This window comes from Cydia strobilella, chromosome 11, assembly GCF_947568885.1.
Source record: "Cydia strobilella chromosome 11, ilCydStro3.1, whole genome shotgun sequence".
NCBI lineage: Eukaryota > Metazoa > Arthropoda > Insecta > Lepidoptera > Tortricidae > Cydia > Cydia strobilella.
This window is the reverse complement of record NC_086051.1, coordinates 5,907,302-5,933,969: the sequence shown is the minus strand read 5'-3', so window position 1 is coordinate 5,933,969 and position 26,668 is coordinate 5,907,302. Positions and strand designations below refer to the sequence as shown.

Here is a 26,668-nt window from a genome sequence, read left to right as displayed (position 1 = left end):
GCATGTGTGATGTGGATTAAGAGTCACCAGAACCCGTCGCCAAAAGGCCACTCCCATACAACTCAAGCCATGCTCAGTGATTGCTCACATTTTAAAACGGCATGCTGAAATAACATAAAAGTTGACATGAACATTTAAGTAACACATATCTATGTCTAGTACTATTTTTCGTTGCAATAAATTGTAATAAAAAAGAAAATACAGCGTGTAGAAATTATATTTCATATACAAAATTTTGTCTCGTTTCGTTATATTAAAATGTCTAGCAACGACTACTAATACCAGACATCAGTTATATTGATTTAAACTAACACGATTTTCACTTATAACTTACGTTTATTTATGGCCTGACGTTTAGAACGTCACGTCACATTCGAAACGTCAGGCCATAAATAAACGTAAGTTTTAAACTATTAAGTCCCGCGTTAGTTTTAAAATTACCAGACATCAGGTCTGATATAAATATTACTTAAATATTCATACCAAATTTCATGTTATTTCAGCATGTCGTTTTAAAATCAGAACGTAACTTCGATATAATTATAATCGGCTAGGTTCTTAAGACTCTTAACAAGTCAAAACTCACTTACCGCTACATATTGCCATCCATTGTTGACTCGAACAAGCAACGCCTGCTCCTGAATGACGTAAGCCAGTGTGCCCAGTTGGCTGTTTCTACCTAACTGAGACCAAATAAAACGGATTATGTTTTGTAAAAGAGCTGTGATGCAGTTTAAGCTTAGTTAATAGCCCAGTGGTTCAGTCACTAAAAATACGGCTTCAAAAGTTACATGTTTTATACGCTTTGAATTGGAATTTGTCACAGCTACTTTTAAATAAAACTAGAAACTCAATTTTGAGCCATATTGATATTTGAAATCAAATTCTTCTTTTATTTGTCAGGTCATACTCAAGGTATATAGAAAAATTGTAGCAAAAGGTAAAATAACTTTTAGTGAACATAATTTCAATCTCTCATTCACAGATTAATAATGCATGCGCATCAATCATTTTAACGCTTTAATTCTATCAATAATGGAAAAAAATTAACAAATTACTTACATTACAAACATTTACTAAAGTGATACATTTCAATAAAAGTTTATGGAAACTAATCAAAGACACGCTACTGTTACTTAGTGTAATGCCATAACAAATTATTTCTATAAATAAACCTCAAGTAAATCCTTGATTAATTTACCTAATTGACAGGAAACTATAAGCAATCACGTTTGCCTATGTACATTAAAGGTTAGATATAACGGATATTAATATACCTACTTGTGAGGGTTTAGGGTGACTAAACTTCACACAATAATGCATCACTTCAATTAGAGCAAACTTAACCACAGCTATTATATCGGTACTGCTGCTTTCTTAGCTGTTGTATTCTTATCAATACTTTTGTTCACAATATTAAGGAAAGAAAATGAAATGAAATATTCGAGATGTTTGAGCAAATACAGCAATGTATCTGGCCGGCACGAGCAAAATTAATTGGATAACGCGACATAAAATTTTCTAAAAATGGAACAATATTAATTTCATTCGATTCCAAACCATTATAAAAATTCATAGTTTTTTTCCAATATTTTTCAATGAATTTAAAATAATATTGTCTTCGGTTACCGCGATAGTTACTCATGAAATAAAACTATGAAAACGGATTATATCGCGTATATTGAATTTATAATACATTTATAATGGGATGTATTATAAATTCAATATACGCGATATAATCCGTTTTCATAGTTTTATTTCATGAATTTAAAATATTTTAAATATTTTATTTATATGTTAATTTAAATTAAATTTTATTTTAATAAAACGAGCAGGGTATCGTTAATCGTAATCTGCAGGTACTTACTCTCAGAAGAGATTCCGTTGTCTTAAATATGATAGTTCCTACGATAGTTCGTCCATCTTCGTCGTCCTCGAATTCACCGTTGTCTCCCAGAGGGTCCAAGCCATCACGAAGGCCTGCGAGGTACAAAATGTTTTCTCTAAACTCGTAAATATCGTACGTTGTTTTATACTACTTGACAACAGCGAAATTTAAAAACGTCTATGTTGCATGTTATATTTTCTGTTTATTTCAAAATGCAGCACACAATTAAATTTGGTTGGACATCCTGGATTTCAAAATAAAATGTACAAAAATAAACACAAACATATCTAAATTTCATTTTATTCTATTGTGTAACACTAACGTTACTCAATGTGTGTGTATGATGTTTCGTTTCACAAAGGAATCCGCAAGAATCAAATAAGTATTATTAATTTAAAAACTAATCCATTATTTTTATTACATTATTATTATGCGTTTAATAATATCATAATTTTGAATTTAAATAACATACCGTATGACTCTGGCCGGTACTGCAAACCCATTTGGTTCAATATTCTAAGTGTATGGAGAGAATCACGCTGTTTTCCTGTAAAAAAGTTTAGTTGAAGACAACGTCGACATAATTAACCAATAACCATTAATATATCTTTAATACGGTAACTATAAAACTATAATAAATATATACCAAAAACCATTATTTATATTGGTTTTCGATATATGTTGTACCTACCGGTTCTTGCCTTCGAACATTGACAAGTGTGTAAAAGCTACAACTGTACTAAGATTCCTGCTTCCTGCTATATGGGACTATAAATTCAAATCTTGCTGAAGTTGTGAGCCATAATAAAAGAATAGAAAGTATCAAATCCAGTCAATGAAATAAAATTTTCTTCTACGATCAATTCACAGAAATCCTATAGTAATCGCGAGCGAGAGCGAGCGAGCGATCTATTATTATCTTTGATTAAACCCTCATTTAATTTCGTTCATATCAGGCCTATTGCGTCATCATCATCAATTATTCGAACGTTATTGCTAATTCCATCTCTAGAGCAATCGCACTTACCTGTACCGGGTTCCCGGCGATTAATCCCAGGGCTATCGGTCAACATGTCAGGTAGTTCATTCACATATCCCGGCGGCCCCGGGGGACCAGGCGGGCCGGGCGGGCCGGGAACCGGCATGTACTTGGTGTTAGGGACCGGCGCGGCGGCGGGCCCCGCTGGACCTCTCGGACCCTCTTTGCCCGGCGCGCCAGGGGCCCCGTCGTAGCCCCGATCGCCTTTTACACCTTTTATCTTTAGGAAAACAAATAGGTTGTTGTAGGTTGTAGCTTGGCATGAACAGTTTATATTTATTTGTTTAACTTTTAGTGATAAGGACCTGCCTGATCTTTAATGATGTAATTGGTTAAATTTCTTAGTTCTTAGGATTTTTAGTGATTGTTTTTTATGTCTGTGTAAATTTAGAAATTTGAAATATGTTATTGGATATATGAATAAAATAAAACAATGTGGCATGATTGGTTACATAATTGCAGCATTGGTATTTTCTACACACAGATTAGAAACAAATTATGCTCAGGATATTCTAAGTAATTTTATACCGCATGTAAAATTGTTTAATGCGTGATGCTAAACTGTACTATGGTGACAGGGAAACTGAAACTAATATACATTAGTTACTAATAAAAATGTTAGTATATTTAGCAGATGAACAGTTTTAATTTTCTGGAATTGTGGTACTCGTAGGTATACATTTCACTTAAGAAAATCATCCAAATTGTATATTTCTTCAAATTACATTTGTCTAGCGACCCGTCCCGGCTTGGCACGGGTTTACAATTTATACACAGCTAAACCTTTCTCAAGAAATTGATAGGTGAAAACCGCATGAAAATCCGTTCAGTAGTTTTGGAGTTTATCGCGAACATACAGACATACAGACATACAGACGCGGCGGGGGACGTTGTTTTATAAGGTGTGGTGATGACAAATTCCATCAAAAATACTAATAAATAAATATTTAATATGAGGGTTGCATAAATCGGCTTAGTCCCTAAATAGCGGAGCGTCATTGTTTTGTTTTTCGTTTCGCTAGGCCATTTGTCGTGAGTGATTACCTTGTCGAGGTCGAGCGGGCTGAGGCCAGGGTCGCCTTTTTCACCTTTCTGTCCTTGAGGTCCTGGCTGGCCCGCGGCGCCAGGTGGTCCCTGAAAAGATTATCTCGGTTGACGAATCTAATTTAAGCTAACATGAGGCGCAGAACACATGGCGGTCACAAACGCTTTACAAATACGAACATTTAGGTAAATATACTGATATGTTACCGTAAACACTCGTTTTTAGTGAAAATGCGTTTTCCCTAGTAAAGTTAAATCTAGCTTTTACGGTACGTAACATAATTATATAAAAATCGGTTTAGAGTCAACAAAGCTTCCGGAGGCCAACTCGAAATTACATTTTGACGTCAAAATTATACCTAAATAATGTCATTATGTTGCACTTGTCCGTACATGTATAGGCGTAAAATGATATAATTTTTGCATCAAAATGTATATTAGAATAATTAGCCTCCGAGTCATCACGGGGTTTCTGTCGCTCGATCGTACAACGCCACGGTCCGCGTCACTATCCCGCTCAGTATTGTTCTGTTTATTTTTGTTTAACCCTCTAGGTCGGGGCAAAATAATTATACTCATAAATATATACATCATATAATATACTTTATTTATATTTATTAACAAGTCATACATTCATTCCACATATAAGATTATAACATTATACCTATATATAAATGACACAAAGTTCTACAATTAGAAAAAAACCCTCATTTAATCCGCGAAAACCATTAATAAAATAAAAAATAAATAACATAGATGCTAAAATGACGTTTTAACATTAATGTAGAGCTGGACGTTGCTTTACCGATACCGAATTAATCAAAATAATATTTAAGGTTGTTGTTTTATGTTCTGCGATTAATCTGTCGCAACTAGCCAATTATAATGCAAACTACGAATAATTTCACCAAAAAATAATATATATATTTTTTATATACCACGTCGGTGGCAATCAAGCATACGGCCCGCCTGATGGTAAGCAGTTACCGTAGCCTATGGACGCCTGAAACACCGGAATATTGCATTAAATTCATAAAAAATAACAGTGTATTAATTTGAGAGGTAAAACAAAACAGACCGCCCTCCTTTTTTTAAAGTTGGTTAAAATTTGAACCCCGTGCGAAATTCTAAAGTTTTCTTAAGACACGGTTATCTAGTTCTAATCGGAACAATTCGGTTACAATTATTTTATTAACACAGAAAATGCCATCGATGTAATATTATGAAGTTATTCTCTAAATCCGAAGGATTTTATATCTACCTATACGCATGAAAATATTTTAAAATTAACTATTAAAGATTCCGACGTATTGAGAAACTCCTTCTTTATTAAATCGGTTAAAAACTAAACTAAAAAAACCGGTCACGTACGAGTCGGACTCGCGTTCCAGGGGTTCCTTACATTACACAATTTAAACAATGTATTTTTTATGTGAAACGTGAGTGAAAATAAATGTCTTTAAAAAACCCGGAGGGGTCGGATCAAAAACTAAGTAATTAAGTCCGACTCACGCTTGACTGCAATTTCTAATAGGTTTTCTTGTAAAGAAATCTCTTTTCTATAGGTAAAGATCTATTTTGTGTATTTTTTCAAAATTTTAGAACCAGTAGTTTCGGGGATAAAGGGGGGGAATGGTAATTTTTTGCCTATTTTCTTGAATAACTTCTAAATTATTTATCCTAAAATTATAAAAAATATATATTTGAGATTCTCACAATGAGCTCTTTTATTTGATATATAACACGATATAGTTTGAAAATTTTTATTTTTTCAAATTTTCATTTTTTTAAAGTGGCCCCCATGTTTAAAATTAATTTGTTTACGTTACATGTCCGTCTTTGGGTCACAAACTTAACCTGTATGTGTACCAAATTTCAACTTAATTGGTCCAGTAGTTTCGGAGAAAATAGGCTGTGACAGATGGACAGACAGACGCACGAGTGATCCTATAAGGGTTCCGTTTTTTTCCTTTTGAGGTACGGAACCCTAAAAATACTATAAATTAATGCATGAGTCGGTTAGTCTGTTAATATTGTTCAATCTACCAAAATGTTACTTATTCGAGTTAAAAAATAAATATTTTAAAAGTACTTTCTACTTTTGATAATGATTTTTATTTTAAATGATACACTTTAATGCTTCTAACACGACATAAAGTTTAGCATTGTAAAAAAAAAACTAATTGAGATAAATTATCTACCTACATATCTACCTCAACTAAGTAATTAAGTCCGACTCACGCTTGACTGCAATTTCTAATAGGTTTTCTTGTAAAGAAATCTCTTTTCTATAGGTAAAGATCTATTTTGTGTATTTTTTCAAAATTTTAGAACCAGTAGTTTCGGGGATAAAGGGGGGGAATGGTAATTTTTTGCCTATTTTCTTGAATAACTTCTAAATTATTTATCCTAAAATTATAAAAAATATATATTTGAGATTCTCACAATGAGCTCTTTTATTTGATATATAACACGATATAGTTTGAAAATTTTTATTTTTTCAAATTTTCATTTTTTTAAAGTGGCCCCCATGTTTAAAATTAATTTGTTTACGTTACATGTCCGTCTTTGGGTCACAAACTTAACCTGTATGTGTACCAAATTTCAACTTAATTGGTCCAGTAGTTTCGGAGAAAATAGGCTGTGACAGATGGACAGACAGACGCACGAGTGATCCTATAAGGGTTCCGTTTTTTTCCTTTTGAGGTACGGAACCCTAAAAATACTATAAATTAATGCATGAGTCGGTTAGTCTGTTAATATTGTTCAATCTACCAAAATGTTGCGAGATTAGTAATTAATTCATAATAGGTACATAACTACTGTGGGAATATTCCAGTGATAACAATATGATTGAAGTATTATTAGGGATTACAATAATAATTAACATAATGAAATGAGCAAGTGATTTAAATATTCATTTGTTATAGGTTATAGCGCAACACGGTCAGCTTAAAATAACATGATTTCATGCTTAATTACTCGTATTGAACTTTAAGCCGTGTACATAAGTAAATATAGATAATTTAATAACGAAGTACCCTGCAGCATATTAATTTCTCTTACGGCGTAATATGCGCAGGGCGACTTTTGGTATATTCGATTAAGTTGTCTATCGAATAAAGTACCTAAACTTTTTATCGTTTAGTATATCAAAGTTGAAGTTTAATTTCAGACGCATGACTAAGATGTTATACTTAAATTGAGCTAAGAAAAATCTTACTTTAAACATGAATTTAACCATTGTTTTCTATCTTCTATCTTTCTAGTGCTAAATGCCATCATTTCTAAAGCCATATTAGAAGAAGAAGAAGAAGAAAGACATTTATTCCTTAAAGCACATATACACAGGACCATACGATGAAAGAAATGAGATACTTAAAAAGAGAAAATAATAAGGACAGCAAAAAGACTGATTACTCTTATCCTTACCGTCCAGCCCGGTAGTCCGATATCGCCTGAGGTGCCATCCGTGCCGGGAGAACCCGGAGGCCCTGGGGCTCCCGGTGGCCCCCTAGGGCCTGGAGGCCCTGGGTGTCCTCGCTTGCCTCGTGGCCCTGTTTCACCTTTCTCGCCCTGAGATGAAACACGTCGTATTAAATGTATGTACCAAATATACAATGAGACATACCTAATAACATAATTTTAGTCGCGCATTCCTGATGTCATAAAGGGTATGTTTACATCGTTACTACTTACAGTCGGCCAAAGTGCCCAAGTATATTATCGTAACACTTTTTGTTACATAATATAAAAATAAGGATGTGTTCCGATATATTTGCCACTGTGGCTGTTACTATCTATTTGATGTTGGCTGTACTAAAATTTATCTCAATTAGTTTTTTTTTTACAATGCTAAACTTTATGTCGTGTTAGAAGCATTAAAGTGTATCATTTAAAATAAAAAACATTATCAAAAGTAGAAAGTACTTTTAAAATATTTATTTTTTAACTCGAATAAGTAAATAGTGTACGCCTGTTGTGGATTTCTAAAGATTCTTCCTAGAATTTCTCCCTTCACTTCTCTTTTAACCCTCATCTTGGAAAGGCCCAAAATATCCTTAATTTAAACATTTTTTTTAGTTTTTTGTGACCTATTCAACATACTAGACTATTAAAAAATAAGGAAAAAAATCCAGGGTTTTCCAGTTTCGGAAAATCATATATATCATATTTGATACAATGCCAATCCCTCGGCAAACTAGTTACCTACTTTTTAAAAGAAAAATGTAGAAAAAAAAACATGTAATGCAACAGAAATCACCATTGATTGCAAATAAAACGCAATCTAAAGCATCAGAGATGACTGTCATATGGTAGAAAACATTTATCCCGTAGAAGTTCAAAAAACACGTCAATAAAAAGTTGTGTAAGAAAGGAAAAGAAAATAAATAATTAAGAGTAAAAAAAAACTTTTTTTTAACTTCGGGGGCATTTTTTGCCATAAATATAATTTTCCGAGTTACGATCTACGGCGTAGCAAGAAGACCATCATACAATTATACAGTTAAATAACATGAACTTCTTAAAAAAAAGTTCAATAACTAAATAATATGATAGGTAACTAACATGACATATTTGAAACATGTTTTGTGACCCCTACAAATATAAAAATATAAAAATCGAAAAAATCTTGCGCACCTATTTTGGCGACAATTTGGCAATGTATCATATGTTATACAATCCCGTGCCTGATTCAAAAAAATATATCAATTAAAAACCTATGTAAATCAAATGTGTATATAAAGAATAACTCACTGAATAAACATTTATTACAAATTTAAAATTCTGGAAAAATTAATGCTATGAAACATGGTATAAACCAGATGTTATTTACCTTTGTCCACACTGAAGCTTCTTCCTTCGAAAGAGCAACCGGGCCCGGTGGGCCAGCTTCGCCTCTTTCCCCTTTTGGCCCTGAGAGGCCAGGAAGTCCTTGCGTCCCAGGCAGACCTGATGGTCCGATGTCGCCGCGCTCTCCAGGTTTCCCGTCGTTTCCAGGGAAACCTTGTGGGCCTTCCATGCCCCTTGTGCCTTTCTCACCCTATTTAAAATTTCCAAATATCAAATAGTCCATCAAATTATTAATTTTATGTAGAACTAACATTTGAATATTTAATAGTCGATTCATACTTTATATAAAACATATGTTGTTCTCAGCTTAAAGCAAGTTATATTCAGGTGGAGTTATAAGATATTTGATTCCATTTTCTTTCAAGTGAGCTATAAATTATAGCGTTACTCTTTCATATTACCACTAGTTCTAAACTTTAACTTGTGACAATATTAAAGGTTTTCACGATGTCATAGTATGCTCGATTGAAAAATAGAAAATGGGAACCTACTTCTTATCAGTTCTGACCATACCTTGTCTTAAAAAGTAAAACAATGATGTTAAAAAATTCTAAATATTACTAATGGGAATATATGTAAATATTGGAAACTCGATAAGTTTCATAAAATGTATTTTTTGGTAAATTTCGTAGCGAGTCATAATGCACATAATATAAAATTTGTAGTCATGCGCTGTCATCGCGTTACCTACACAGTTGTAAGGTCAATGTTCTAAGCTATAATTTTCCGGAATAAACCGATAACATCGAAAATTACTCTCTTTACTTAAAAAACAATCATCTACCTGAGCTGATAGTTGTTTTGTGTTACGTATGTTTTTTTGTTAATGCGGGCTTTATACAGCTGACCTAACAAAATAATAGATGTAATCGATATCACTTTCCGGTATCTAGAGGCGTGTCACAAGGTTCCATTTTAGGCCAAATATTATTCATATTATACAGCAGCGATATAATACATGTAATCAAACACTGTAATCACCATATTTATGCTGACGACTTACAGTTGTACGTTTCGTGCAGTTCGAGTAACGTAGACTCAGGAATACGTAAGTTAAACGATGATCTCGAGCGCATCATTGCTGGATGGTCACAATCAAACGCACTTGCACTAAACCCTACAGTCCATAGATAGATAGATATTTCCTTAGTGTTGAACTCAGGGTAAGTTATGCGGTTATGAGGTTAATACAGAGAGTCCAAAATGCATGTGCGCGTTTTTGTTTTGATAGCCCTCCACGCTCGCACGTGACACCCCACTTGAATAAAAACCACATTATAAAAAGGTCCATGCCTTCGTATCTTTACAAATATATTCGATATATTCGATTCGAAGCTAACCTGGGCTCATAACCTCAAAGGTCAGATCATCCAGGTATTTGCAACTTGTTTGCCCTTCTCACCATTCAGCGGCCTGTGGCAGTTTTCGGTAGGCTGCCACGAAGTGTTGGAATGACCTGCCTCCACCAATCCGTTCGCTAAAGCCATTAAGTGGCTTCAAATCAAAATGTTGTTCACACTTATTACAAACTCAAATTGAAACATCACTGCAATATAAGTAACACATGTACACGTATTTTACTATTTGATGGCAAAAATAACGCTTTGTTTTTGATTTTTAGTAATGTGCTTACAAATGTTGCGCAACTGTTGTAGAAGTTCCTTGGGTTGGTGCGGCGTTATTTACTTGTACAATTTTATTACTCTTTGTTGACTTCCGTCAATCGTCATAAGTACTATTAAAATTGACAATATTGTGTATTTTATATGTCATTAGTATGTTTTTTCTCCTTTGTTTGTGTGGTGCTTACTTATTTATGTCTGTTTTTTATATGTCGTTGGCGTATGTGTCGCCACTAGCTCATATTTTTAAGTCAGGTCCCCACTGAAAACCAGCGCCGCAGGGGGGGTTCTATTTTAGTGTCCAATGTTTTTTTATGTTTGTATGTCTCCTTTTTCCATATGTAATATGTTGTGGCGTTGAATAAATGTATATTCTTTCTTCCTTTTTTACTTTTCATAGACGTTAAAACTATCCAACATTTCTGTCGCTTTAGTCCATAATTGTAAAAAAAAAACTGTCGCTTTAAATGTTTGTTATACGTAATTCAATTGTTTGTCAACAATAGGATTTTAATGCTACATTAAGTAGTTTATTGGTATTGTATACTTTTATTATACTAGAGGCATAAAAACGTAAGTTGCATGGGTTCATTTATTAAAGGGCTTGGAATGCTTTAAACATGGAAGTCCTTTCAGTGAACGAATTGCAATAAAAAGCAATGGCTTATTACAAAAAAAAAGTCATAAAAGTGAAATAATATACCTACAGTACCTTAACTGAGGCATATTGAATGTTTCATTTCAGTTATTCGAGATGATAAAAATATAATAATAATAATAATAAGCCCGCAGGGCAGCTTGTGGCGAGCTGTTGGGGAGTGACGACCCCACGGACCCGAGTGCTCCAGAGAGTCGGTCAGGGTCTCCGTCTCCGGCGTGTCTTCGTCGGTCGGAGTGGACCCCTAGGGAACCCGCAGGACTCTCAGCTCAGGCTTGCCTTCATTGGCCGTCCAGAGGGGAGTCGTAAGAGCTATATGCTCCAGGGGTGGAAGTGAAAGATGCATAAGACGCGAGTTGGCACAGTGGCTGTTAACAGTCACTGGGTAGAAAGCGGCGCACACCTCTCGACACCCCTGAGCCGCTCACACCGGTGTTGCTCCTGATCGTCTTCACGACGGCAGTTTCAGGGGCCCATCTAGTCAGCGGCAAGTCACCACCTGCCTCGATAACGTGTTTTAACATTGTTATGGCAGGTGTCCGGACTTCTTTACAATAGCCCAGTCTCATTGTCCACCCAAACTTATATCCATAGACCGGTATACTGTTCACTTTTTCTACAATAGTACCAATGCCTGCTGCGACCGGTTCATGGTCGTCTATTGTTGCGCCTGTGAACGGGTTCCAGCAGGCGTTCTACAAGACATTAAAGCTCTCTAAGGGGCCTCTACGTGTTGGATTTATATCCCCACGCAAGCCTATCAAAAGACCGGGATGCATAGGCCCGTGATATCCAAGGAGATACAAACAATAATAACAATAATAAAATGCTTTATTGTGCACACTGTAGACATTGAGAAAAGATATAAATTGGTAGGTAACAACAGGCAGACTTATCGCTCTAAACAGCGATCTCTTCCAGACAACCTTCAGATAGAGCGATGGCGAACGAAGCGGTAGTTATCGGGTGGTGCAAAATAAAGAATCCTATATAGGTACCTACAACTTAAGAATTTCATTTTATTCTTGTGATATAAAATTATATATTGTATTGCCTACAAAATATACATTATCGGTTCTTGCTCTCGTTCAAGGCCTCATTTTATAAAGACACACACGATTTTATTTTGTACAATTTAACAAGTCTACTCCGGCAACAACAGTGAACAAAAGCCTTTTTTGCGTGCGTTGATCGTGTCAAAGTAGCCGATTAACACCTCAAAATTTGTAACTTTTCGCTTTATTTATATTATGGGGTTCAGGCCGTCGACATTGTTTCACATTTTCACAAGGTGAGGTGAACCGAGGCCGATAAGTCAGGTGTTGTCGTCAAGTTACGTAATCAGTACGTCAAACTGTATTACTTGTTATTGTGTTGCTGAAGTTATTGTGTAGTCGCATCAGTTATGGTACTTGTTACTATTTCTCTGTAAGGTTAATTATACTAAACTATTTTATTAAACCTGTAAAATCGAAATTGGGTATTTCTTATTTTAAAAACTACCATTTTTTATAAATCTATACAAAACGTTGTTCAGTTAACCTTATCAGCACTATGGCCAGGCCTATGGAACTGTCCCCGCGCGAGCTTGGATTTATGCCTACGAATCTCGTCCCGCTGGCGGTACAAAAGCCAGCACTGGCTGGTGATTGCCACACGTACTCACGCCCGCACGTCACCGTTCATTATGCGAAAGAAATGACTTCGCCACGAACAAATAACACAGCTTGTAATTGATGTAGAAACAACAAAACAAATAAAAAATATAGTTTTTTGCTCTTCCGACAGATGAGGAAAAGTAACTAGACATTCTCAATATAGGTATATACACCTACTATTATTATGTTTACGATAGTTACGAGCTACGTACTTAGGTACTATTTTTTTTAAGATGAAGGTAAAGTTTTTTTCGACATATTTATAGTTAGATATCTATCTAAGACACCTAAGTACTTAAAATAAGCGTAGGCAACCCTAGCGTTGTGTCGACGCGCGCGGTGCGGGAAACGGCGTGTTGAGAGTAACTGCATTGTATTTTTATGTAGGTATCAAAACGGTAGTTATTTGCGTTTACTTTGATAGAAAAGTATCTGTTCGTAACAATTATTATTTAACCTGTGACTATGACAAAAAAAACACCTTATACTTACGTTATCACAGAATCTGGAGTTTTTATATCCATACTAAGAGCTCACTTAGCATCAGCTGCTTTGGTTTAGTTACTTTATACAAGACCATAAAACTGGTACGACTTAGTAAAACGCTAATATTTACATCTACAAGGAAGTAATTACCTTTTCACCTCTCTCCCCCTTTACCGCCTTCACGAGCGCTGCTACTTCTCGGGGGCCTGCGAACATTACGTATAAGAATTTATATTCCGCCCACAGATCACTATTTAACACTAGATAGCAAAAGGCCAACGTTTAACACTCAGTGTGCATAATATATAAAACTCATTCGTAAAACTCAAGAGGTTATAAATTAGCCACGGAGGCCAATTCAAAGGATATCATAATGATATCATGATATTATCATTTACGTGTGCATTTCGCTCGTACGAGTTCGTACGTTTATTGGCGCGCGCGAAACGCGCAGTTGAATTATAAGAAAATTACAAATAAAAAGTTAGAATTGACGGGGGGCATCAAATCTGACACGAAATGCGCAAAGACTTCCTGAGACGATCTTAGTTAAAAAGTCATGTGTGTCCTAATACGTTTGCGCGTTCCGCCATTTATTTACTTATATAAATTCAGGTGAATGTAAAAGTAGATGACGTATTTGAAATGCGTTGCTAGTTACGAGTAAACCTAGCATACTTAATAAGGTATGAACACGAGTCATCAAGATGAAATCTGAAATTCCCGCTAAGGAAACTCAAACTTGTATCGTGCTCAATGTTTTCAATGAAAATTGAACCTTAATATGTGGAAACAGAGCACAAAACAGCCGACAAACAAAATGGAGAAAGAAAAGAGGCTTACAAAGTAAATGGTCGTGCTCTGTTATGGAAAACGCATAAAATACAACGAGAGTTATTAGTTACATAAACAAGAGTTACCTAAGAACCTATTGTACCGGTAACCGACATCATTATTTCAGAATTTTAAAATGAGAATTTGTATTGAGTAAAACGGGACTTACTAAAAAAGGTTTTAGTTAAATAAACAAGAGTTACCTAAGAACCTATTGTATCGGTAACTGACAAAATTATTTCAGAATTAAGATTTTGTATTGAGTAAAATGAGACTAAATGAAAAAAAAAATCTTTTACGGAAAAGCCTCTTAATTATGGCCTGCTTGGCTGTTATCTCAAAGGTTTCTTGTCAGGTATGAAATCACAAATTTCGTTCTTGTTCTTACGATTCATATCACGATCATAATTTATATTAAATAAGTAGCATAAATAGATTGGTTATATTAAATTTACGTTAAGATAACTGAGCTACGTTCAAGGTAGTTAATAGAAGACTTAATTTTTGCCGAATATCCTCATACTTTTGAATACTCGTAAATCCATCGCTATGCCTCGCATACCAGCGCTCTTTTATGTATATGTACTCTGTGACAGCTTTGACACTAAATAAACTATTGCAAAGCAGGCTACACGACGCGGTATGCACCCAATAACAGGAGATAAGATAAAATCAGAGACAGGTAAGGTAAAAAGATATGCCTATCAGATGTAATATGTTCTATCGACTTTATTATCAGTTTCATTTTGATTAGTTACCTCTAGCTACCACATACCATACTTTAATACCCATATAGCAATCCTTGTATATCTAGTAGTTGGACTTCACAAAATCATGAAAATGATTCATCATATTTTATGAGTTTTATTTATTTATTACATACCTATTTTGCTAAGCTATTGACCTGCGCCTAAAACGTAATGACATATTTTTATTCTTTCTTTGTATCATAAATAGACTTAGATATTAACGGGAGGTCAAACCGATATAAAATTTTGCTACAAACTCAGAAGCACTACGCTAAGCTTTGCTAAGCGCTGCTACGTAGTTACGCTAATAGTTACGAGTATAAAGACCACTTCGTTGTCTAAAGATAGACAGACTATATTAATTAACTTGTCTCTTATAAAATCTAGGAAATGCGCAAGTTGTGTTATGCCGTTAACCGGGAGGAGTTTCTCATTTCTTGCCAGTCTGTGAAACAAAATATGCTATGAAAAATATGCTTTTCTACTCTCCACTTGTTTTTGCACATAGACGTAGACGAGTTGAATTATTAGTACCTATGCTTTTATGTTTACGCAAATTAGCTTGTTTTTTTGCACAATTCATTGTACTTTTCTGTGGACATTATTGCATCGAGCACAGAAAAGACAAAATAAGGTTGTAGGTAAACATTATTGTGAAAATTTGCTTAGAATTTACAGATGGGAAATTCATTTTATTTTATTTATTTATTTTCCATTCAATCATAAGTAGTTATTATCCAATTTTCACGCAATTGAAGTTAAAGGGCTAATTTGATAGTCATACAAAAGTTCCGAATTAACATTTTCTCTTATTTTAATCATCAACAATTCATACAAGCCGCCGTTTTATGAATTTGTCATGAATGTCATGACTCATGATACTCTCATTGTTATATATGTATATGAGTCTTTACTACATATTTGAATAGTAACAAAGATTTACAACTGACAAATAAGTAAATAACACGTGAAATGTGCTCGACTATTGGTCTATTATATTATCCAAATTATTAATTATATTCTATTCGATATGATTATCAATGGTCATGATCAATGGAAGGAAAAGAGGTATAAAGCCAACAAATAATTTACTTATTTAGGTATTTCCATCATCCCTATGTTTGTTAAAATTTAATATTGCATAGGTTTTAATATATAATGGTACATTTTTTTGGAAATAAAGTTAGTGAGTATCTGCTTTTTATGTAGTTTAGACACTATAAAAATATAATATATCTTTTACTTAAGCATATAGCATGTTTAAGTAATTTTGATTAGTTAAAACTAAGTGGGCCGAAGTTGCCGTCATTTTTTTTTTTCAATTTTCAGACATTTTGAAAATTTTGTCATGGCTAAGTTCCTCTCACCTTGAATAAGTAAATGTAAATGTACTTACTACTACTTGCAGTACCCGTTGCCATTGAATTGTCAATAATGCTAGGTCCAGGGGGCCCGGGCGGACCTGGAGTTCCAAGGGCACCTGTTAACAGTAAATGATTTAAGAATATTTATAATTTAATAGTTCACAATTGGGAACAAATAAAATTATTTTTATCAAATATTAAAAGTGACGAAGCCCTCCAGTGGCGAAGGCCGGACTCGAAACGGAGTCTTTAGTAAAACTATGTGTCTTTGACCACTCTAAGGGCGAGCAGTTCTGTAATATAATTATGAAATCGATTTCAGTTTATAATGTTAATAGTTATTTGTAGTTATAAGGGGGCAAAAACTATTTTTAAAATCCTTGTGCTAGATTTGAAAATTGAAATCTTGATTGTTGTGAGGATTTCAAAGTACGAGGGTTAAACAACTTTGCTACCGAGTGAAACACAAAATTGTTTACAAGACCAACGCGATGAAAATACTAAATGTAAAATGTTACAAAAAATACAAATGAACAATACTAAATATCAATCATTCAGTCAACTAATTAAAATTAAAATTTGCATCTCGTTATTTTGCCGCTCTTGTAGATTAAAAGGAATCTTTCTAATCAGCAAATACCTGACTTAAAATTAAGAATAATATTTAATGACTACTGCATCAAAAACGATTGTTGCGGCGTTGTATTGTCAGTCTCGTTTATTTACTCTAGTAAACTAAATAACAGTAATATCAATAACAGTACTATCAATTCATCCAAGTAAAAAAAAAATCTCAAAATAAATAACGTAAACAAAGGCAAAATAGATTTGACAAATTGAATAAGAATACGACCTGTGAACTACATTATGTCGAACAGCAATAGAACTTGTAACTACGGAATAACAAAACTCATTTTCAGAAAAATAAAATGTAGAATAAAAAGAGCAAAAATTACGTTCGAAGGCAATAAGAAGCGAGCAACCTGTACGTTTGACACTTCAAAAGGTCCGGCATAAAAAATAAAGATTTTCCAAATCGTTGCAATATAGCCCTAAAATCTTGCAAACGAGTTCTCCACACATAAATAAGGGTCATAGTGTAACATAAAATTTGATGGTTGAGTTAGTTTGTTACCTTTCTCGCCCTTTTCTGCTGGCCGGCCGTGAGGGCCAGGTAGACCGGGCGTGCCATCGCGACCGGGCTGTCCGCGCTCGCCTTTCGCTCCATGAGGGCCCCTCAGCCCCACATAACCCTAGTAACACAGTTATAAGCCCACGGGTTGAAGTAACATAACGTCCTGTTACGAGGGTCAAGCCGGCGCTTATTGAGTTAGCCCCGAATTTATTCTACGCGTACCTACTAAATTAGCGAGGGTCGTAAGAGATTTTTATTTTGGTTTCGCTTCTTGTGATAAAGTGTTTTATGAAGGACCAGTTAATCTTATTTTACAAAATCGACATTAAAGTGTAGTCTTGTAAATGGACAGTACCACAAGTAACAGTAACTGCTACATTATTGAATTCTTACGAGCTTGAATCTAAACGCCAGCTTGATAATATTGCTATAAGTATTTAAATTTTTGAAAAAGTAGGTATGCTTTCATTTTACTGTATCAAAGCCCTAACAAAAAATAAAAGAATTTACCAGTGTTACGTGATATCACATCGTTAATACAATTCATTTCATTGACATAATTTTAATGATGAACACATATTAAATATTGTGATTTTAGGCATTTTTAATACTTATATTGTATTGATTTTGTATGATTATATAATGTATTAGTGCAAGAGATCCGTGCACAGATTAATAATAATATACCATCAATGCACTATTTTAACATCCGCGGTAATTTAATTGCAAAAATATTTATAAAGTTTGCTCTGCAATTATTCAGTAGGCTTCGTTCCAGTGCACAGAGAGAGTATTGTTATCGGGCGCGAGATAGACTACCCGTTTTTTTCTACCTGTAATAATCACGACGGGAACTCTATCTCGCACATGAGATATTGTCCCGTGTTGTACTCGTGTTAAGCCTACAGGTATTCATAAAGTACATGATTTCATATTATTTAATCATCACACAAGTACACTTACCCGTTCTCCTTTGTCGCCCTTGGACCCGTGTAATCCCCTCTCCCCCTTGTTACCCGGATAACCCCTGTCGCCTTGCGGGCCAGGGGGTCCCATAGGCCCTCTCTCGGTGTGTAGACCGGTTACGGTTAATCCAGTTGATTCCTGTGAAATATGGATAGAAATTATTATGAAAATATTAACAAAGAAAGAAAGAAATTATTAACTAAGATCTAATTGTGAATAAATCACAAGCCAAAAATATGGATTTAATTTTTTTTGCGTAAGGTCACAGAATTGTCAAAAGTGCAATCAACGCAAGAAAAGAGTGATTATCCGATTTTGTGAATTATTCTGATAAAAAATTGACACTGTGACTTTTGTGAATTATTCTGATAAAAAATTGACACTGGATGTAATATTAGAAAAATGAATAGGTACCGTAAAAATGTAAATTATGTAATATTTTTTCAGTTAAGTTTATATTTAAATATGCGTTGTACTGTTTTAAACATTTAATTTTTGTATTAGAAAATACTATATCAATAAATAACATATTATTTTTAAATTATTTTACGGTTTAGACACTTGTTTTAGTCACTCGCTAATGTTAGTATGTCTCACAACAGTTTAAATTCGAATATTATTTTTATTACCATGATAGCTGCTGGGGGTCCAGGAGGGCCAGGGGGTCCTTGTGGACCGGCGGTTCCATCCACTCCTGGCTCCCCTTTTGGCCCGGGCTGACCTTCTGGCCCAGAAGTGCCAATGTCTCCTCTCTCTCCTCTGTCACCTTTTGGCCCTATTGGGCCGGGAGGACCTGGATCACCCATTTGTCCCTGTCAAGGAATTAAATACATTTGTCACTAAGGTACCTAATTATAAAGATTATTTGTACGCTATTAATCGCGTATAAATAAGTTTATATAAATAGTGTAATAATTGTATTAGTAATTACAAATAAATCAATGATAATCTTACCGTTTTACCCGATGCGCCGGTGGTGCCATCCACGCCTGTTGGCCCTTGAGGGCCCGGGGCGCCCTTTAGGCCCGGCACCGTCGACAGTAGCAGTGACAGGTCATTAACTGTGCACTTGCATTGGCCGGACAAGGGGATCTGGTTTAAATATATTATGACATTGAAAAAAATATATAAGGATCGTACGTGTGTATACTAAACTACATTAAACTTGACACATATTTATACTGGACATCTTCCCAAAAAATATTTATCCGAGGTTATGATGTGGTATATTTTATAATGGTCTTTGATATATTTGGCATAAGACGAACTAGTTATTCTGATGTTTGAAAAATTATAAGAATCACATGTATGTATACTAAACTACATTAAACTGGACACAGATACTGGACATTTTCCCAAAGAAATTATTTATCCGAGGTTATAATGTGGTATATTTACAATGGTCTTTGATATTTGGCATAAGACAAACTAGTTATTTTGTTGTTTGGACGGTAACGGATAAAGAATATTGTAATAAATATATGTATGTTGACTAATTGTACCTACCTTTTTTTAGGTATAATTAGTAAGAGAATATAAGAAGTAAGAGATAGTACTCTTATTCACTATTAAGTAACAACTATTGTCGTTACTGCCTTTCTTATTAAAATGTTGATCGAAAATATAATTAATTGATTAGGTTTAGGATAGAAACTACTCATAAAGTAAATAATTATATCATTCCAGGAAATTGTTCAGCATGTTCAGTTCAGTTCAGCATATTTAATCATGTCATGTGGTCATGTCTGCCGAATGCCGGATGACTTGTGGGCCAAGTTAACCACGGAGTGGGAGCCCCACGAGTCTAACCGGGGATCCGGCAGACCTCGTCGGCGATGGCGGTATAACTTGGACTCCTTCTTGACAGGCTGGCCGGATATAGCATTAAACAGAGACGAGTGGAAAAAGAGGGGGGAGGCCTTTGCCCAGCAGTGGGACACAGTGGGCTCTGAATAATAATAAATAATAATATTTAATTAGCATAACAATACAATTTCTAGAAACCCATTGAAACAGTTATATATATTATGTGGGTTAAGGTCGTCCAAAGGAGATTAGTTTAATATGCATAGACAGACAGAATATATTACTGTAAAATGTATACTAGGGAGCGGAAAGCAAATACACAAATGCAATTATATTGCCGCAATTGTTACTAATTTTAGAATACAATTTCTCTTTTTTTTAATAATAGATATAAAAGAATTAATTAAATTGTAACGTCGTTTATTATAACCATCTTTGATCTCTGTGTAGATAAGATTGAATATTATTTATATTAGAGAATTGTATGAAAGTAATACTACATAGGTATTTACAATTTGTTACTTACAGGAGCTCCTTTCTCCCCGGTTTCCACGAAGTCTGTAAAATTAATAAATCCTTTATTCGAGGAAGCATTTTATTACTCTCTTTTTTCTGAGTCTAAAGGCTGATTTATAAGATGCCGATCAATGGAGGCATTTCATTACTCTACTGCTCAATGACGCTAGTCAGTAGCACGTCTATTTAAAAAAAATCAACAGGTTAAAAAGATACTCAGAAGTTCTTCCTATGATTTGAATATCTTAAAAATCTAACTGCACCTACAGTAAGTGCTCAACTTAAATACCTGACGGACCTGACTGTACGTACGAAGCCAATAACATACTAGCGGGAGCTCTGACATGCCAATGAGTCTAGAACCATTGACTGGTAGCAGTACTATTAGTGATTCTGTGCTGGTAGCATCTATTCCACTCTATTCCATAATATTATGTATTATAAATGACATTTAACGTGAGAATTGTATGTGATTTTATTTAGAATAGAATAGAAGATGCTTTATTCAAAAACGCTTAATTTAAATCTTAACTAATAACACTGACATAGATTGCTGGTTATAGCGTTCCTGAAATGGTCTCCACTCAGCTTCATGTCAAGGAACCTATGAGGCCCCCGACGCTGGTCTTCCGTGAAAACCCTTCCGAGAGAGCGCAACAAATACAACTTAAATATAATTACAACAGCTATACGAATCAAATATAAAATAAATAAATATATATATAATACTACAGCTATACAAATTAAATATAATTTTAGTTGAATTATTATAAGGTAATATGAGTAGTAAATATTTCAAGGTAATATGAGTGATTTTAATTAGTGTGCCCAGCAAATAAATATTTTATTAAAGCTCAAGCAGTAATTTGACAGCGGCATAATAATTTTCAAATAAACGACACATTATTGATGGAAACGTTTTACATATCCATTAAATTATATTTACATGTATCTTTCTACCAATACCCTCGACCCAATTTCTTTGATCGATATAATTATACCTTCCTGTATAGGTATATAATTTTCTTTTATATATTAAATGAACACCAGTAACGATTTGACGTGCTGTTAAATGGGTCTATATGGTCGCATATTGTGTTCATGCCTATTTTCACTTTATGTACAACTTGTACCTATTCGCGCTATGCCAGGTTAGATTGAGTGGGGTAACTAATTCTTAGTGGATAGAAAAATGAAACGATTTACTTACGTGGAGACGGATGGGATACGACGGGTAATCGGTTTTCATCGGGGTTTACCTGTGAAATAACAAATCCTTATTAATTTTTTATTCATTAACATGTAGATGTTAATTACAATGTGTACACGTAGGAGTCTTAGCTACTCGCATGAGTAAATTTTGTGCAGCAATCATTCACCTTTTTTGAAAAAAGTACCATCATACTTGTCCATACTTAATTTCAATTTGATGTTACTAGACATGAATTTGAGGAAATATTTTGGTCATAATGTCGAATTAAATCTGCTTTTTACAGATTATTTCATTAAAATAATAAGAAGAAAAGAAGACTCCCTGCCACATATACAATGATAACCCAGTTATTTTCTGAATAAATACATACTTACATATAAGTTCAAGTCACATGTTGAACACTATATGTACGTATCAAAATACATATACTATGCAGCCCTATTGTCTGCATAATGGACCGTACAATATGATGTACAGTTTCTATGAACTATTGTCTTGCTTAAGCTCACTATAATGCTAAGGATTCTCAGAAGGTGGGATATCCTTGTGCTATATAGGCTATCTACACAGACGTGTAGAACTGTGTGTACCTATGTATGATAGACGTAGGCACTTAAACCATAGATTTGTGTGTTTACTCGGTATTTTTGTGCTTAAAAACCTAATCAATACTCTTGAATATTGTTACAATTCGTACCAGAAGTACATTCTACTTAACCAAAGATAGATATAACTCCGTGATAGACGGATACAGTCTAAGGAAAAAACGTGCCTCGAAAATCAAGAAAATTTGATTCTCGTTCAGAGGGCGCTACTAGTTTTGGCCTATAGTCGTATAGATGGCGTTGACGGTTTCGTTTGTTATTTAACAATTTTAACGCATATCAGTGAAAGAACATTGGTGAAAATCATAAAAATAATTAATGCAAATAATAAAAATCATTTATCTATATTTAAATACATTCTATCGTATTTTTATAAATCTTCATTTTTAGTTTTAAAGTGTGTCGACAGATGGCAGTGAATTTACTGGGGTTACAAAATTTACTATGACAGTACCGCTCTAGTATAAGTTACTCTATGACTTAACTTAGTACTTCTAGATAAAGACTCCCTCTGAGAATATTCACAAGGTAAACCTAACAGTTTACTTGATTTCGAATAGGAGTCTTATTTTGATTATAATAACCGGTCGCGAACGCTACTCGCACTGTTAAGTGCTTAAGAAAGGAGACCTAGGCTCTCCGAAACATGTCGCGCGACGAGTGACTAAAAACACGAGTTTAAACCGTAAAATTAGTTTAATGTTAGTATGTCTCAAGCCAGTTTAAATTCGATAATAACTGGTTATGAATTTTGATTTTGATTTGATTTTGATATGATCTTCTAGCTGTTAACAGTGGCACTGTTGACAGATCATTAATAACCAGTTATTACAATCAGAATAAGGCTCGTTATCCGGTATACAGGTTGCAATGCGAGAAGTTTTCTGCCCAAACAGACATCGGTTCTTCAAAATACGTGGCCCATCCAATGTCACTTAAGCCTGAAACTATTTCTGAGCTATATCAACGACCTTGATTTTTTCTGCGCATTTCCTCATTTCAGTCTCAGCAACCATGTGTTACTACGAAAAACGTGTCCCGCCCACTGTCGCTTAAGCCTGAAACTATTTATGGGCTATATTGACCTTGATTTTTTGCTTATTTTCTATAAATAAGTTAGTCCAATAGCTCCCACGAGTTTTAACGGAAGCAAATATACTATTACCTATCAAGCTCCTGCATCACCAAGTCGGATGATGATATAGACCTTTGCATAAGGTAAGAAACGGCCGTTCATATCCCTAATTCGGTGCCCCACTTCTTCATGATATACCTCCCCCCTCCCCATCTACCAGTAAAAGCAATAGGTATAGTTATTAAATAATTAACTATCGTCAAGAGCAGAATATTTGTCTCATTTCTTAACTTCCATAACTGTATATTTACTTGAAATGTTGGTATTAGTAAACAGGCATAATTCCTCTCCAATCAATCTGAACGATTAATTATGAAGCTGCTTTAAAGTCTCAATTTTCTTTGATCCCAGTCGTAATGAATGAAATGAGATATCTTTATTGATGCTCACTTTGGAAATTCTTTTAATGAATATTGAACTCTCGTACACCTTCAATTTAAAAAATAGTGTACAGGGTAGTTATTACGAAATAAAAGGAAACTATATAATCTACTTCCATACACGAAATGTTAGTTCTATTATTCGTTCTTTAAGTTTATTAGAACTTATGATATTATGTGACGTTTATCAATCGCATTTTGGTAAAGGAAAACATAGTGGAGAAATGGGAATAATCTCAATAAGCCTGTTGGCTGTAAGACCAATTCGAGTCGCGTTCGTAGAAACCAGTGCATGTGCTAATTCTTGGGATTAGGTTGCCTATCAGGAACGAGTGATCCCAGAAACTCCAAGTTAGCTGTGGCAAAAACACAAACACGCTTCGTATCAAAATGTAGGTACTACACATACTTCCACAGCAGTGAACGAACACGTTATACGCAAAAAATGACTTTACTTAGGTCCAACCACGATTACCCAAGTTCCCAAATTGCGACTGCGACCCACGCTGTCCACGCTACGGATGAATGCCGTCTCTATGGTGAGGGAGCGGGGGGAGACGAGCGCACGCCTTGATCTTATATTCACTTGAGATCGTGCGCCTTGTAGGCGAGCCGTATGCTTGTTTGCTACCGACGTCGTATAAAAAAACATAGGCTACGGGGACTGCTTACCATCGCGCGGGCTGTATGCTAGTTTGCCACCGACAAAAAAATAACTCAAAAACCGCATCATATCCGATTGTTTGCTTTTTATTTCAGAGCGATTATTTCCGAAAATATTCACTTTATCAAAAAATGGTTGTTAGGTACCTGCATTCGTTTTCAAAGACCTATCCAACGACACCACACACCATAGGGTTAAAGCGAAAAAAATAATTCATCCCCAAGTAAAGACTTTGTAGAGGAGGTACTACAGAACCCTAAAAGAATAAAGTTTACGTGCACGTGGCCCTTTTCGTTACACAGACGAAAATTGGAGTCTTACAATAATCTTGTAATAGGGCCTCGTTTTTACCCTTTGGGTACGGAACCCTAAAAATTACTACCAAATCATTACATATTACAACTGTAAAGATAACAACGCATATTATACCGTGAACATACCTAAGAGCAGAAGTTACACTTAAAACAATGTAGCATTCACCGTTACATCACATAACACTCCAGTCAAGTGGCTGTAAAGCGATGCAGTGCAACCAATTCCGCAGTCGACTTGCAGCATTTGACACGGGCGCGAGAACAATCGATATTTGGGATTATTCGTGTTGTGTGCGGATCATCGGAGCGTTAATTGCTGGCAGGCGTGTATTGAATATGATGAATTATATCAACAGTTTAGAGAGGTAATCGAATTTAAACTGTTTTGAGACATACTAACATTAAATATTTTAACGGTTTAGACACTTGTTTTTAGTCACTCGCGCGACATGTTTCCGAGAGCCTAGGTCTCCTTTCTCAAGCACTAACAGTGCGAGCTGCATTTACGACGGCCGTGTATCGCGTACTGCGCTGTTAGTGCTTGAGAAAAGAGACCTAGGCTCTCCGAAACATGTCGCGCGAGTGGCTAAAAACAAGTGAGTCTAAACCGTGAAATTATTTAAGTTTAGAGAGGTGTTATATTTAATTTATGTAGTGCAGCACCGAACTAAATTATCATCAATAAAGCTACCGACTACCGTACCTGAGACTATTGATTTAGTGTAAACATAAATAGCCATTGCCTGTTAAATATTCTCGTTTTAACCCGTTTAAACCACCACAGCAAAAAGTACGCTCTCAGAGGCAAAAATCAATTTGTTATGCCGGCTGCAGGCAGCTTAAAAGGTTTCTGTCGTGGATACAAAAGAAAGCATGTATTTTGCGCACAGTATTTACTTCTTGATAAGAAACCAAAACCTCCAGCAACTCGTATATTTTCAGTTTAACCGGTGAGCTAAATTTGTTTTGTTTCTCTGTTCTTTGAGACATATGTCCTTCTGCTAGCAGTTAAAAAAAGTAGTATTGTTGAAGGGCATAACTCTAAGTCTAGATCGGCTGCCTTTTCTCCATAAAACAAACCACAACAATGGTACTGCATTCGGTAACCAACAATCATATCACAAAAGTTAAACTTTAGAGTGTACCTGTGCTATTAAAATAGTATAAAATTGTGTTGAATACAATTTAGTTGTGCTGCTCGAATTGTAGCATCCTGTATTGTGAGCAATGCTCTTTATTAAACGCCTCATAATGCGGTGTCTGTTTAGTCTGTGCTATAAATAAAGCAAGAATGCAGAAACCAAAAACCCATAATTTCAAATAATTGCGACTACGTTAAGAAAATGAGAGCCGTTTTTGATATTGTTAGTTGTTTCGCACTTTTCGCGCTACAGTTAGGTACCTATTCGTAAAACAATGACTATAAGTAAGTAATGTTTATTCGCCAATCCGAGTAAAAGTTGTAAGTGCTTCGTTAAAACATTTTAGTAGTAAGTTAGGCTTAAGTACGGCTTAGCTTTCAAAGGATTTAATTCCAGTTTCTACATTTGTGAAGCCTTGGACATTTCAATTTTACAATTCAATTTCACCTCTAGCTCTCAAATATTTTAATTTTATTTTTTTAAATGTTGTATGAAAATCAAGAAGGAGGATGCCATCTATACTTTAATTAAAATTGTCTAAAATGTTAACAGGGTTGCAGGAAGTATAATTTGGGGTAAACCAGAATTATTAAATA

At 34.8% G+C, this 26,668-nt stretch overlaps 1 protein-coding gene across 1 annotated transcript in view; it reads right to left on the bottom strand.

Moving 5' to 3' along the window:
* LOC134745465 (collagen alpha-1(X) chain-like) overlaps positions 1–26,668 on the bottom strand; it is a 57,164-nt gene that overhangs the window by 19,148 nt on the left and 11,348 nt on the right. Inside the window, exons 2-16 of the mRNA XM_063679509.1 lie at positions 21,830–21,878; positions 20,630–20,661; positions 19,252–19,389; positions 18,927–19,109; positions 18,295–18,435; positions 17,332–17,449; positions 16,229–16,312; positions 13,400–13,455; positions 8,809–9,015; positions 7,404–7,547; positions 3,972–4,061; positions 2,916–3,147; positions 2,361–2,435; positions 1,868–1,980; positions 591–683 (exon numbers count right to left, since the gene is read on the bottom strand). Of these exons, the coding sequence (XP_063535579.1) occupies positions 591–683; positions 1,868–1,980; positions 2,361–2,435; positions 2,916–3,147; positions 3,972–4,061; positions 7,404–7,547; positions 8,809–9,015; positions 13,400–13,455; positions 16,229–16,312; positions 17,332–17,449; positions 18,295–18,435; positions 18,927–19,109; positions 19,252–19,389; positions 20,630–20,661; positions 21,830–21,878 (1,755 nt within the window). The remainder of the gene's footprint in view (positions 1–590; positions 684–1,867; positions 1,981–2,360; positions 2,436–2,915; positions 3,148–3,971; positions 4,062–7,403; positions 7,548–8,808; positions 9,016–13,399; positions 13,456–16,228; positions 16,313–17,331; positions 17,450–18,294; positions 18,436–18,926; positions 19,110–19,251; positions 19,390–20,629; positions 20,662–21,829; positions 21,879–26,668) is intronic.